This window comes from Oncorhynchus clarkii, chromosome 31 (assembly GCF_045791955.1).
Source record: "Oncorhynchus clarkii lewisi isolate Uvic-CL-2024 chromosome 31, UVic_Ocla_1.0, whole genome shotgun sequence".
Taxonomy (NCBI): domain Eukaryota; kingdom Metazoa; phylum Chordata; class Actinopteri; order Salmoniformes; family Salmonidae; genus Oncorhynchus; species Oncorhynchus clarkii.
In genome coordinates, this window is record NC_092177.1 from 39,816,205 (window position 1) to 39,831,811 (window position 15,607).

Genomic DNA, 15,607 nt, shown 5'->3' on the forward strand with positions numbered 1-15,607 from the left:
AGCAGCGGCGTATGTGAAAATAGGTCCCAAAAAAGTGCAAAAAGGGGTCAATGCAGATAGTCCGGGTAGCTATTTGGTTCACTATATAACTAACTATTCATCAGTCTTATGTCTTGGGAGTAGAAGCTGTTCAGGGTCCTGTCGGTTCCAGATTTGGTGCATCGGTAGCAGGTTAAATGGTGTAGCGATGCTTTAAAGGTCAACACATCTTTATACTGCTCTTTGTTGAGCAAGCATTTCTCCAGGGGGGGGGGGCTCTCCTTAACAATACAACTTTCCAACTTTCCTGGGCTTGTACGACAAAAATCTTCCATGTGAACAATATTGGATGAGGCAATTCCCATGCTTTCCCTTCGAAACAAATGAACAGAGACAAATCTGCTGCGCTCTCATGCTGACTGTTGCAGTCGCACCTTACGTTCATTTGAATATGTTTCATCTTAGAGATGAGGCTTTAATATGCAAACAGGCAATTTGCCGGTAAAAGCGGAAAACAATAATCATAAGAAAATCACGGAACGTGTTGGCATTTGCTCACTTAAGTTATTTGTGTAAGGGTTTGACTTAACGTTGGACCGTTTTGGATCATTGGTGGAGCTGTGAGATGTTTTTTTATTAATTGTTTTTGTAGAATATACTGTATGTTGTAACGTCCTGGGTTTAGAAGTTTGCCTCCAATTTTAGAATTTGCTCAGCAACAGTCAATACTGTACGCACAATAAATAAGATATGAACGACAAAGATAGAAATGCTTTGCATTTATTCCAGTTTGTACTCAAATTTCAGTTCAGTTTCCATTGAGTTCACTGGGTTTGTTGTCATGCTCGCACTTTAAGACCGTTTCCCTACAAGTTCTTTCTTTCTTTTCAGAAATAAAACTGCTAATTGCAGCACGACATAAAACGCTCTGCATAGACTCCCCAGCGAGTATTATTGGGAGCGGTTGGGAAAGTTGACAAAAAAATATCCCAAACTCTGAATAGAAACTAGAAGTGTCCCTCGAGCGGCGACTGCCTTCTATCAGGAAGAAAGAAGCAGAGAGAGAGAGAAAAGAGGCTGTTTCCAAAATGAAAAAGTTGGACTTGTCAGCAGTTTGTCCCAGTCGATACTCAAGGACAAGGCAACTAGTCTACTCTCCACTGCACGGTCCCTGATAGATTTTGTCCGTAGAGAGAAAGGGAAGAGGAAGGGATTTACGTAGCAAAGGACCTGGAACTCTTGTCTCTTGTGTTCCATGTACTTGTTTAATTTGAAAAGAAAGAGCTTCCATATTTGCTTCCAAAATGGCACAATGAAAGGTTCCAGGTGAAAGACTTCAGTCAAGCCAAAATGCAAAAATAGGGAAGCACACAAATTATGCTTTTGCTTTGACTCAATCTAAGCCACATCAACCACAGATTGACAAATGTCTGCACTCTGTTCACACATTGACTCCAGTGTTACCTCGTAGTTTGCCCATCTATCCAGCCATCTCTCTCTATCTTCTGTTTCCTTTACTGTATGACTCATTGACCTCATGCGACAGTTGCAAAGACTTGTAGCTATAAAGGTGAGCTTGGTCTATCCGGTGTTTTTGCATTATGTATGTGCATATTTGCACACCCTTGTGAGTCTGTTTTTGCTTACATCCATGACTGGACTGAGTGTGTGCGTTCCTCTTTCTCTCTCCAGCTCCTTCTCCTCCTGCTGCTGGCCATGCCCGAGGCACTGAGCGGTGCGTCAGAGGTGGATCTCCCTGTGTCCTCGGCTCTGCTTTCGCTGCCCTTCTACCTGCTGTGCCTGCTCCTCTTCTCCGTGCACATGCTGGTGTGCACGTCGGCCGAGAGCGCCTGCTACTTCTGCAGCCTCTCCTGGGGCCTGGTGTTCGGGGCAGTGGCCCTCTCCTCTGCCCTGCTCTGCATTCTGGTATCCATGTCAGCCAGGAAGGGAGCAAAGCCCCCTGGTAAGGTGAGTACATTGTCCGAGAGCCATCTCCAATGAGACATTAGTAGCTCTTTTGTCTTCTAAAGACTGGTCAAATGTTACGCTCGACCTAGTAAATAATGGTTGTTTTCAGACCACTTTTGAGGTCTGAAGACATTTGACACTGACCTTGGAGAGAACTATCACTTGAAGAATTAGGCTAGTGCATTTTCTTCTCTGACCCTCCCTGACCACAGTAGCCTATTCCCTTTCATCGACATTATACAGACCTGCTCAAATTTGTTGGTACACTGACAGCTCATTGAAATAATGCTTCATTCCTCCTGAAAAGTAATGAAATTGAAATCTATTTTATGCCTTTGGTATGTCATAGAATAAAGCAAAGAAGCTGTGAAAAGAGATGAATTGTTGCTTATTCTACAAAGATATTCTAAAATGGCCTGGACACACATGTTGGTACCCCTTAGAAAAGATAATAAATGATTTGATTATAGTGATATTTCAAACTAATTTAATTAGTATCACACATGTCTCCAATCTTGTAGTCAGTTATTCAGCCTATTTAAATGGAGTACAGTAGTCACTGAGCTGTTTGGTATCATTGTGGTCACCACACTGAACATGGACCAGAGTAAAGTAGTCACTGTGCTGTTTGGTATCATTGTGGTCACCACACTGAACATGGACCAGAGTAAAGTAGTCACTGTGCTGTTTGGTATCATTGTGGTCACCACACTGAACATGGACCAGAGTAAAGTAGTCACTGTGCTGTTTGGTATCATTGTGGTCACCACACTGAACATGGACCAGAGTAAAGTAGTCACTGTGCTGTTTGGTATCATTGTGGTCACCACACTGAACACGGACCAGAGAAAGCAAAGGAGAGATTTGTCTGAGGAAATCAGAAAGAAAATAATAGACAAGCATGGTAAAGGTTAAAGTCTACAAGACCATCTCCAAGCAGCTTGATGTTCATGTGACAACAGTTGCAAATATTATTAAGAAGTTTAAGGTCCATGGAACTGTAGCCAACCTCCCTGGGCACGGCTGCAAGAGGAAAATCGACCCCAGATTGAACAGATAAAGAACCAAGGATAACTGCCAAAGAGATACAAGCTGGACTCCAAGGTGAAGGGCATCCTGACTGGTTGCATCACTGGCTGGTATGACAACTGCTCGGCCTCCGACCGCAAGGCACTACAGAGGGTTAGTGCGTACGGCCCAGTACATCACTGGGGCCAAGCTTTCTGACATCCAGGACCTCTATACCAGGCGTGTCAGAGGAAGGCCCTAAATATTGTCAAAGACTCCAGCCACCCAAGTCATAGACTGTTCTCTCTGCTACCGCACGGCAAGAGGCTTCTAAACAGACTTCAACCCCTAAGCCATAAGACTCCTGAACTTCTAGTCAAATGGCTGCCCAGACTATTTGCAGTGCCCCCCTCACCCCCTCTTTACACCACTACTACTCTCTGTTGTCATCTATGCATAGTTACTTTAATAACTCTACCTACATGTACATGCTACCTCAAATTCTGATCACACCATCCGTCGCTTTTTTGAGCGAAAGTGGGCTGCAAGGAAGAAGACACAGGAGGACTCCACTTTTGAAAAAAAAACATTTTAAAAAGCCAGCCTGGAATTTTCTAAAATGCATATCGACAAAGACACAATCCTTCTGGGAGAATGTCCTTTGGACAGATGAGCCAAAACTGGAGCTTTTTGGCAAGTCACATCAGCGCTACGTTCACAGACGAAGAAATTAAGTTTTCAAAGAAAAGAACGCCATACTTACAGTGAAACATGGAGAAGGCTCGGTTCTGTTTTGGGGTTGCTTTGCTGCGACTGGCACAGGGTGCCTCGAATCTGTGCATGACACAATGAAATCTCAAGACTGTCAAGGCATTCTGGAGCGAAACGTACTGCCCAGTGTCAGAAAGCTCTGTCTCAGTCGCAGGTCATGTGTCCTCCAACAGGATAATGACCCAAAACACTCAGCTAAAAGCAACCAAGAATGGATAAGAACAAAACATTGGACTACTCCGAAGTGGCCTTCTATGAGTCCTGATCTGAATCCTATTGAAAAAAGAGCTGGAACTTGCAGTCTGGAGAATGCACCCGTCAAACCTGAGACAGCTGGAGCAGTTTGCTCAGGAAGAGTGGGCCAAAGTACCTGTTAATAGCTGCAGAAGTCTCATTGAGACCTACGGAAAAAGTTTGATTGCAGTGATTGCATCTAAAGGTTGTGCAACAAAATATTAAGTTAAGGGTCCCACCATTTTTGTCCATGCTATTTTCATTTGTTTTATTATTTCCAATATTATGTTGAATATATAATCAAAAGCAAAGTCTGATTTCTATTAAATATGAAATAAACAATGGTGGATGCCAATTACTTTAGTCAGTTTCAAGTTATTTCAGAGAAAATTGTGCGTTCTTCATTTTTTGTGGAGGGGTACCAACACATTTGAGCACGTCTGTATATATTGAGCAGACAGGTTAAATAATTGCATTGCATGTTAATCAAAAATACACCGTTTGAGACAACAACAAATATATATTTCAAAATGGCACCTCAAGCATGTAACATAAAGAGAGGTGAATAATTCAAATGAATTACCCTTTCCAGAAAAAGTTTTAAAGACAAACTGTTTCTTTCTACTTCTAAGTCACCAGTGTCATTTAGCTTTCTTAATTATGTTTGAAAAAGTGGCCTCTTCCCTCTCTCTTCTGGGAACTAACAGAAAGTGCTGACACAGAGGAGAAGAATGTAGAGAAAGACAGAGAGAGAGATACAGTGCATTCGGAAAGTATTCAGACCCTTTGATTTTTAACCCCCCACAATTTATTACGTTACATCATTATTTTAAAATTGCTTAATTGTTTTGTTTTTTCACAGTACCCTATAATTTTGAAGCAAAAACAGGTTTTAAGAAATGTTTGCAAATGTATTAAACATTAAAAATGGAAATACCATCAGACCCTTTACTCAGCACTTCGTTGAAAAACCTTTCGCAGCGATTACAGCCACGCGTCATCTTGGGTATGACGCTACAAGCTCAGCACACCTGTATTTGGAGGAGTTTCTCAGATTGTTCTCTGCAGATCCTCTCAAACTCTTGTCAGGTTGAATGGGGAGCGTCGCTGCACAGCTATCCAGAGATGTTCGATCGGGTTCATCAAGGATCACTCTGTACTTTGTTCATCTTTCCCCCGATCCTGACTAGTCTCCCAGTCCCTGCCGCCGAAAAACATCCCCACAGTATGATGCTGCCACCACCATGCTTCACAGTAGGGATGGTGCCAGGTTTCATCCAGATGTAAAGCTTGGCATTCAGGCCAAAGAATTCAATCTTGGTTTCATCAGACCAGAGAATCTTGTTTCTCATGATCTGAGAGTCCTTTAGGTGCCTTTTGACAAACTCCAAGCAGGCTGTCGTGTGCCTTTTAGAGTGGCTTCCATCTGGCCACTCTACCATAATGGCCTTATTGGTAGAGTGCTGCAGAGATGGTTGTCCTTCTGGAAGGTTCTCCCATCTTCACAGAGGAACTCTGGAGCTCTGTCAGAGTGACGATCTGGTTCTTGGTCACCTCCCTGACCAGGGCCCTTCTCCCCCAATTGCTCAGTTTGGCCAGGCGGTCAGCTCCAGGAAGAGACTTGGTTGTTCCAAAGTTCTTCCATTTAAGAATTATGGACACCACTGTGTTGTAATAACCAAAAAAAGTTCATCAAATAAAAATAGATTTGACATTCTTCAAGGTAGCCACCCTTTGCCTTGATGACAGTTTTGCACACTCTTGGCATTCTCTCAACCAGCTTCATGAGGTAGTCCAAACCTTTGACACACCTGCTCGCTTAGTGCGACTATCATTTGTTTTTCGGCAGGGCAAAGACCCAAAACACACCTCCAAGCTGTGTAAAGGCTTTTTGACCAAGAAGGAAGTGATGGAGTGCTGCATCAGATGACCTAGCCTCCATAATCACCTGACCTCAAACCAATTGAGATGGTTTGGAATGAGTTGGATGAGTTGGACCGCAGAGTGAAGGAAAAGCAGCTCAGTGCTCAGCATATGTGAGAACTTCTTCAAGACTGTTGGAAAAGCATTCCTCATGAAGCTGGTTGAGGGAATGCCAAGGGTGTTAAAATATTTTTTATTTGTTTACACTTTTTTGCTTACTACATAATTCCATATGTGTTATGTCATAGTTTTGATGTCTTCACTATTATTCTACCACTGCTTTTAATCAGGGCAAGGTGTCTGGTAACATGACCGAATACAAACAGTGCAGCTATTCCCTCCACAAGGCTATCAAACAAGCTAAGCGTCAGTACAGAGACAAAGTAGAATCTCAATTCAACGGCTCAGACACAAGAGGCATGTGGCAGGGTCTACAGTCAATCACGGACTACAGGAAGAAATCCAGCCCAGTCACGGACCAGGATGTCCTGCTCCCAGGCAGACTAAATAACTTTTTTGCCCGCTTTGAGGACAATACAGTGCCACTGACACGGCCTGCAACGAAAACATGCGGTCTCTCCTTCACTGCAGCCAAGGTGAGTAAGACATTTAAACGTGTTAACCCTCGCAAGGCTGCAGGCCCAGACGGCATCCCCAGCCGAGCCCTCAGAGCATGCGCAGACCAGCTGGCCGGTGTGTTTACGGACATATTCAATCAATCCCTATACCAGTCTGCTGTTCCCACATGCTTCAAGTGGGCCACCATTGTTCCTGTTCCCAAGAAAGCTAAGGTAACTGAGCTAAACGACTACCGCCCCGTAGCACTCACTTCCGTCATCATGAAGTGCTTTGAGAGACTAGTCAAGGACCATATCACCTCCACCCTACCTGACACTCTAGACCCACTCCAATTTGCTTACCGCCCAAATAGGTCCACAGACGATGCAATCTCAACCACACCTCACACCGCCCTAACCCATCTGGACAAGAGGAATACCTATGTGAGAATGCTGTTCATTGACTACAGCTCGGCATTCAACACCATAGTACCCTCCAAGCTCGTCATCAAGCTCGAGACCCTGGGTCTCGACCCCGCCCTGTGCAACTGGGTACTGGACTTCCTGACGGGCCGCCCCCAGGTGGTGAGGGTAGGTAACAACATCTCCTCCCCGCTGATCCTCAACACTGGGGCCCCACAAGGGTGCGTTCTGAGCCCTCTCCTGTACTCCCTGTTCACCCACGACTGCGTGGCCACGCACGCCTCCAACTCAATCATCAAGTTTGCGGACTACACAACAGTGGTAGGCTTGATTACCAACAACGACGAGACGGCCTACAGGGAGGAGGTGAGGGCCCTCGGAGTGTGGTGTCAGGAAAATAACCTCACACTCAACGTCAACAAAACTAAGGAGATGATTGTGGACTTCAGGAAACAGCAGAGGGAACACCCCCCTATCCACATCGATGGAACAGTAGTGGAGAGGGTAGCAAGTTTTAAGTTCCTTGGCATACACATCACAGACAAACTGAATTGGTTCACTCACACAGACAGCATTGTGAAGAAGGCGCAGCAGCGCCTCTTCAACCTCAGGAGGCTGAAGAAATTCGGCTTGTCACCAAAAGCACTCAAAAACTTCTACAGATACACAATCGAGAACATCCTGGCGGGCTGTATCACCGCCTGGTACGGCAACTGCTCCGCCCTCAACCGTAAGGCTCTCCAGAGGGTAGTGAGGTCTGCACAACGCATCACCGGGGGCAAACTACCTGCCCTCCAGGACACCTACACCACCCGATGTCACAGGAAGGCCATAAAGATCATCAAGGACATCAACCACCCGAGCCACTGCCTGTTCACCCCGCTATCATCCAGAAGGCGAGGTCAGTACAGGTGCATCAAAGCTGGGACCGAGAGACTGAAAAACAGCTTCTATCTCAAGGCCATCAGACTGTTAAACAGCCACCACTAACATTGAGTGGCTGCTGCCAACACACTGACACTGACTCAACTCCAGCCACTTTAATAATGGGAATTGATGGGAAATGATGTAAATATATCACTAGCCACTTTAAACAATGCTACCTTATATAATGTTACTTACCCTACATTATTCATCTCATATGCATACGTATATACTGTACTCTATATCATCGACTGTATCCTTATGTAATACATGTATCACTAGCCACTTTAACTATGCCACTTTGTTTACATACTCATCTCATATGTATATACTGTACTCGATACCATCTACTGTATCTTGCCTATGCTGCTCTGTACCATCACTCATTCATATATCCTTATGTACATATTCTTTATCCCCTTACACTGTGTACAAGACAGTAGTTTTGGAATTGTTAGTTAGATTACTTGTTGGTTATTACTGCATTGTCGGAACTAGAAGCACAAGCATTTCGCTACACTCGCATTAACATCTGCTAACCATGTGTATGTGACAAATAAGATTTGATTTGATTTGATTTGTCGAAAATAGTACAAAAAATAAAGAAAAACCCTTGAATGAGTAGGTGTGTCCAAACGTTTGACTGGTACTGTATACCTTGTAATAGCTGTACACTGTAAAGTCCATTATTCCTCTGAAGAGTATGAAGTAGGCTGTTTGATAAGGTTTGAATCCTAAGAAACCTGCCTACACATAGTTTGAAGTACAATAGCATTATAGCTACTTTAGTAGGTCAAAGCGTAGTAGGCCAAAGCTGTGTGCTGGAAAACCTTGGTAGAGCATGTATGGAATAGGCATTGTGGTGCTCATGTGAATTTCCTGTCTTTTTTTGGCTTCAGACCATGCATACTTCTCACTTAAAACATTTTTTTTTTCATGTTTTTTACACAACATTATTATACCACATTATAATACAGCATAACACAGCAATAAAATGTAGTTAAAAGTAAACAGTAATCACAAATGTCAACAGAGATAATGTAGTTGTTAGTATTTATTTAATATTAACAGCTGATTTTCCAGAGGGAAGCAAAAAAACAGAAACTCACTTAAGCCAATTTGGAGTAAACTGGGGGAGAACAATGTCCTGATTTCTCCTAAGACAATTGAGCAATCTACATTACCTGGAAACAAAAGTGAATTATCACTAAATATAGCATTTACAACCAAATGTACATTCGTCAGATATAGTCAACTTTGTAAATACAATTCAGGGATGGCCACAATTGCTCTTGAGAAGCTGCAGTTTTATGCAGGCTTTTTTTTTTTTCAATCCCAGTTCTAGCACACCTGATTCTAGTCGAGTAGTAGAATCAGGTGTGGTAGCACTGGACTTGAAGAAAAAAAAAACATTTATAGCCCTGTGGATCGTCAAGAACAATTTTGACAACTCCAGATACAAACAATGCTGAGAAACCCCTGTAAAATACAAGTACCAAACGCTCTTAAGAACGACGATATACATATTTACAAATCTGCTCTAAATCCTTTAACTACAAATGTTCAACTCCAATAAAAGAGCACACATTCCCTTATTTATATTTGACAGTATAAATATGAAAACAGATGGGATATGCACAGATTTGGAACAGAACATACATTTTAAGTATTGATAGTGTGCGAATGACCATGTGTGCATTGGAATTGGCATAAGTCGTTTGTCAGCTCCACATGGGCCAGCTTGCATTTATTTCTCTGTGACAAGCGCTTGCCCACAATCCACTACTCTGCCATAAAGCACTGTGTCCTTGGGAAGTACCGTAGAGATGGCGTGCATCTCAATCAATGAGGGCAACAACCTGTTCCTTTAGAATCTGAAAGCTGGTCTCTCCTCCATTCTAGCAAGACACACGCAATATTACACACCACCACACTCACTGCCACTTGCCTGCCACTCCACGGACCCAAAGGCTCTTTTAAGAGCCACCTAATTAATGCAAATAAGTGTGTGTGGGAGGGGTCAAAATGTATCCTCTGGGAGACAAACCCACAGTCTTCAGATCCACAGGCGGTAACTCTAAACGTTAACCCTACGAACCCTGTTCTTAAAACATTGATTTTGACAGACCTTTTAAATGGACAGATTGGAAGCGTTCATTCCGAAATGATTTTGCTCATTCACTCAGTACTGATTGAACATTTATTTAGCTTTCTTGGTTAAAATACAATAGTCTAAAACTGTTGATTTGTTGAAAACAGACACAATTTATTACGTAGCTGACCAAGTTAGCAAGCGTGTCATTTTCCTTTGACTGCGCACAGCATGGCGTACAATTTAAGTTAGCGACATTTGTGGGTTTTCGAGCATGAACTGCTCTTTTCAGGTCCTGCCACAACATCTTAATCGGGTTTAGGTCTGGCCATTCCAGAACTATAAGTGTGTTGCTTTTGAGTCTTTATGGTGTAGAATTGCTTGTGTGTGTTGGATCATTGTCTTGCTGCATGACCCAGCTACGCTTCAGCTCACAGATGGATGGCCTGACTGGTTCCTTCAATGAGGGAAAGTCATCCAGGTCCTGAGGCAGCAAAGCATCCCCTTACCATCACACTACCACCACCATGCTTGAACGTTTGTGTGAGGTTCTTACTGTGGAATGCAGTGTTTGGTTTTTGCCAGGCGTTATGCCTGTTGATGTCTTCTGAAAAAAGGATTAGCAGGCAATGATTTACATTGGCTCGTTTGATGTTCCAGGACAACTTTTAGGCATGGTGCCAACGGCGGGAAACACCGCATCGCTTCCAATTATTGACCGGATGTGTCTGTGATGAACTGAAGTGAGGTCCCGCCACTGGATGCACCGTGACAGGTTTACTTTGGCTCTATGTCTGTGTCAGCATGCCTTCAGAAACCGAAGGGGGAGAGGAGGGAGCCTTGTGGGGTTCCTTTTGTGTGACAAACCCAGACGGTCTGGCAAAAAAAAGTGGAGTTATAATGGCTATGTCCTGAATGGCACCCTACTCCCTATTTAGTGCCCAATGGGCCCTGGGGATAGGGTGCCGTTAGGTAAGCAGGAAAACACTTGGGTGACAAACTGCCCTGTTGATGCTAAACGCACGTTACGACCAGACGAGATCTCCAGCAGTGTGCCAGTCTGCTATTGGATTAGCATATACAGTCAGGTCCAACATTATTGGCACCCATGGTAAAGATTAGCAAAAAAGACTGTATAAAATAAAGAGTTTAAATATTGAGCTATATTGTATGCTAAAAAATCTTGGGAAATTATATTAGTTTTTACTAATACAATTGCTCAGAGAAAGAGATTTTATTTCACAAGTAAATATTTTTACTCAAAAAGATATGGGTCAAAATTATTGGCACCCTTGTTTCAACACCTTTCAATATCTCACCTTGCGAGGATAACAGCACTGAGTCTTTTTCTAAAACTTTTTATGAGATTGGAGAACACTTTGGGAGCGATCTTATGCATTCCTCCTTACAGAATCTTTCCAGATCCTTGATATCTTTCGTCTCCGCTTATGGACTGACTCCTTCAATTCAAACCACAATTTTCAAGTGCGGCGACTTTCACCATTGACCTTAACAATGGTCCCAGGACCAGTAGAAGCGAAATAGCCAATAACATCCAAGATCCTCCTCCATATTTACAATAGGTATGGGATTCTTTTTGCATTTGCATTTTTCTTTAGATGCCAAACCCACCGCTTGTGTGCAAAAGAGATATCTTTTCATGTCATCCAACAAAGGCCTGCCGTTTGCTAAACAGCATTGGCAACTGGATCAGAACCGGTGCTATGGTTAGATGACATGAATCTAGAGCTATTGGCCGTGCACACCATTGGTGGGTTTGGTGTTGAAAGAAAGATGCAAATGCAGTAGATAACCACATACCTACTGAAAATATGGTGGATATTTGATTTTATGGAGCGATTTTGCTTCCACTGGTCCTTGAGGCCCTTGTTAAGGTCAACAGACTAATGAACTTTACTCAGTGCCACAACATTTAAGCAAAAACCTGGATGCTTCTGCCAGGAGGCTGGAACTTGGCTGCAAGTGAAGAAATGGTTAATTGACCGGGGAAAAAACAATTGTCCGTCTGTCTCCAGACTTGAACCCCATTGAAAACCTGTGGTTTGAATTGAAGAGGGCCGTCCATACGCAGAGACAAAGAATATCAAGGATCTGGAAGGATCTAAGATCCCTCCCAATGTGTTCTCCAATCCCACAATTAAGGTGAGGTATTAAGAGATATAAAAAACACAGGTGCCAATAATGTTTATTCCTATTAGGAATAAGGACCTGCTATTGGAGGACCAAAAAAAAGCCGATACCGATTAATCAGCTGATTTTTATATATATATATTTGTAAAAATGACAATTACAACAATACTGAATGAACAATTTTATTTTAACGTAATATAATACATAAATAAAATCAATTTAGTCTCAAATAAATAATTAAACGTGTTCAATTTGATTTTGTTTAAATAATACAAAAACACAGTGTTGGAGAAGAAAGTAAAAGTGCAATATGTGACCTGTAAAAAAGCTAACATTCAAGTTCCTTGCTCAGAACATAAGAACATGTGAAAGCTGGTGGTTCCTTTTAAGTCTTCAATATTTCCAGTTAAGAAGTTTTAGGTTGTAGTTATTATAGGACTATTTCTCTCTATATCATTTGTATTTCATATACTTTTGACTATTGGATGTGCTTATGGGTACTATAGTATTGCCAGCCTCATCTCGGGAGTTGATAGGCTTGAAGTCATAAACAGTGCTGTGCTTCAAGCATTGTGAAGAGCTGCTGGCAAACGCAGGAAAGTGCTATTTGAATGAATGCTTACGAGCCTGCTGCTGCCTACCGCTCAGTCATACTGCTCTATCAAATATCAAATCATAGAATTAATTATAATATAATAAACACACAGAAACACGAGCCTTATGTCATTAATATGGTCAAATCCGGAAACTATAATTTCGAAAACAAAACGATTATTCTTTCAGTTAAATACGGAACCGTTCCGTATTTTATCGAACGGGTGTCAACTCTAAGTCTAAATATTGCTGTTACATTGCACAACCTTCAATGTTATGTCATAATTATGTAATATTCTGGCAAATTCATTATGGTCTTTGTTAGGAAGAAATGGTCTTCACACAGTTCGCAACGAGCCAGGCGGCCCAGACTGCTGCATATACCCTGACGCGAATGCGCTTTTGTTAAATCATCACCCGTTTGGCAAAGTAGGCTGTGATTTGATGATGAATTAACAGGCACCTCATTGATTATATGCAACACAGGACAAGCTAGTTAAACTAGTAATATCATCAACCATGTGTAGTTAACTAGTGATTATGTTAAGATTGATAGTTTTTTTATAAGATAAGTTTAATGCTAGCTAGCACCTTACCTTGGCTCCTTGCTGCACTCGAGTAACAGGTGGTCAGCCTGCCATGCAGTCTCCTTGTGGATTGCAAGGTAATCGGCCATAATCGGCATCCAAAAATGGCGATTACTGAATGTTATGAAAACTTGAAATCGTCCCTAATTAATCAGCAATCCCGGTTGACCTCTACTATCAATAATTGTATTTATTTTCTTATCAACGAAACATGAAATACGGTAATATGCTTTTCTTCCCGGAGTCATGTCTGAACAAGGACATGGATAATATACAGTTAGCTGGGTTTTCTATGCATCGGAAGGACGGCAGTGTCTGGTAACATCGTGGGGGTGGTGTGTGTCTCTTTGTTAACAACAGCTGGTGCGCAATCTCTAATATTAAGGAAGTCTCAGCTTATTTAGAGATTTTCTAACTCGCCTGAGATGGATTACCTCATGATAAGCTGTAGACTATTATTTACCAAGAGTTTTATACCATATTTTTCCATAGCGGTCTATTTACCACCACAAAACTATGCTGACACTAAGGATGCACTCAAGGCCTCCCGGGTGGCGCAGTGGTTAAGAGCGCTGTACTGCAGCGCCAGCTGTGCCATCAGAGTCCCTGGGTTCGCGCCCAGGCTCTGTCGTAACCGGCCGCGACCGGGAGGTCCGTGGGGTGACGCACAATTGGCCTAGCGTCGTCCGGGTTAGGGAGGGATTGGTCGGTAGGGATCTCCTTGTCTCAACGCGCACCAGTGACTCCTGTGGCGGGACGGGCGCAGTGTGCGCTAGCCAAGGTTGCCAGGTGCACGGTTAAGTCTCCGACACATTGGTGTGGCTGGCTTCCGGGTTGGATGAGCACTGTGTTAAGAAGCTGGTTGGGTTGTGTATCGGAGGACGCATGACATTCAACCTTCGTCTCTCCCGAGCCCGTACGGGAGTTGTAGCAACAAGACAGTAGCTACTACAACAAATGGATACCCCGAAATTGGGGGAGAAAAAAGGGGTAAAATTAAAAAAATAATAATAATAATTTAAAAAAAGGATGCACTCAACGAGCTCTACAAGACCATAAGCAAACAAGAAAATACTCATCCATAGGCGACACTCCTAGGGAGCCTGTGATTTTAATGCAGAAAACCTGGAATCTGTTTTACCTTTCTACCAGCATGTCACCTGTGCAAAAAAAACAAAAAAACTCTAGATCACCTTTATTCCAAACACAGAGACGCATACAAAGCTCTCCCTCGGCCTTCATTTAGCAAATCTCCCAGAACTCTACTTTCCTGATACCTGCTTACAAGCAAAAACTCAAACAGGAAGTGGTCCGATGAAGCAGATGCTAAGCTACAGGACTGTTTTGCTAGCACAGACTGGAATATGTTCCGGGATTCATCCGATAGCATTGAGCTGTTTACCACGTCAGTCACTGGCTTCATTAATACTGTAAGTACAGCCTGTAATAACTACATGTTTCAAGCAAACAACCATAGTCCCTGTGCCCAAGAACAACAAGGTAACCTGTCTAAATGACTACCGCCCCGTAGCACTCACATCTATCTGTAGCCATTAAATGCTTTGAAAGGCTGGTCATGGCTCACATCAACACCATCATCCCAGAAACACTGGACACCCTCCAATTCGCATACCGCCCCCAACAGATCCACCGACGACACCATCTCTTTTGCACTCCACACTGCCCTTTCCCACCTGGATGAAAAAGGAACACACGTGAGAATGCTGTTCATTGACGACAGCTCAGCATTCAACACCACAGTGCCCTCTAAGCTCATCGCTAAGCTAAGGACACTGGGACTGCTACTCTGTTTATTATCTATCCTGATTGTCTAGTCACTTTACCCTTACCTACACGTACATATTACCTCAACTACCAACACTGCTGCTACTCTGTTTATTATCTATCCTTTTTGCCCAGTCACTTTACCCATACCTACACGTACATACTGTATTACCTCAATTACTTCAACTACCTGGTACCCCTGCACATTGACTCGGTACTTGTAAACCTTATATATAGCCTCGTTATTGTTATTTTATTGTGTTACTATTACCTTTTATGTACTTAGGAAGTATTTGTCTTTGTAACTCTGCATTGTTGGGAATGTTGTTAGTAAGTCTACACCTGTTGTATTTGTCGCATGTGACCAATAAAATGTGATTTGATTCGAATGTTGTTCCTGACTGTATATAGCCATGGTTTGACACTCATTTTTGTTAGCCATAAGCAGACAGTACATTAAATCCCGGCCAACCCCAACAAATCTGATAAATTGGCAGATGTGAGACCATTCCAGGCAAATGCTGTTGCGATTCAAGTACCCTCCGCCCCTCAGCTCAGGGACCTTGAAGCAACAGAGGGAGAGAGGGATGATGAAGAAAGGAGAGATGAAC

At 42.8% G+C, this 15,607-nt stretch overlaps 1 protein-coding gene across 1 annotated transcript in view; it reads left to right on the forward strand.

Annotated features, from left to right (window-relative positions):
- The window catches only part of LOC139390663 (GPI ethanolamine phosphate transferase 2-like), a 126,116-nt gene that overhangs the window by 63,997 nt on the left and 46,512 nt on the right, over positions 1 to 15,607 (forward strand). Inside the window, exon 8 of the mRNA XM_071137936.1 lies at positions 1,672 to 1,947. Coding sequence (XP_070994037.1) covers positions 1,672 to 1,947 — 276 coding nt within the window. The remainder of the gene's footprint in view (positions 1 to 1,671; positions 1,948 to 15,607) is intronic.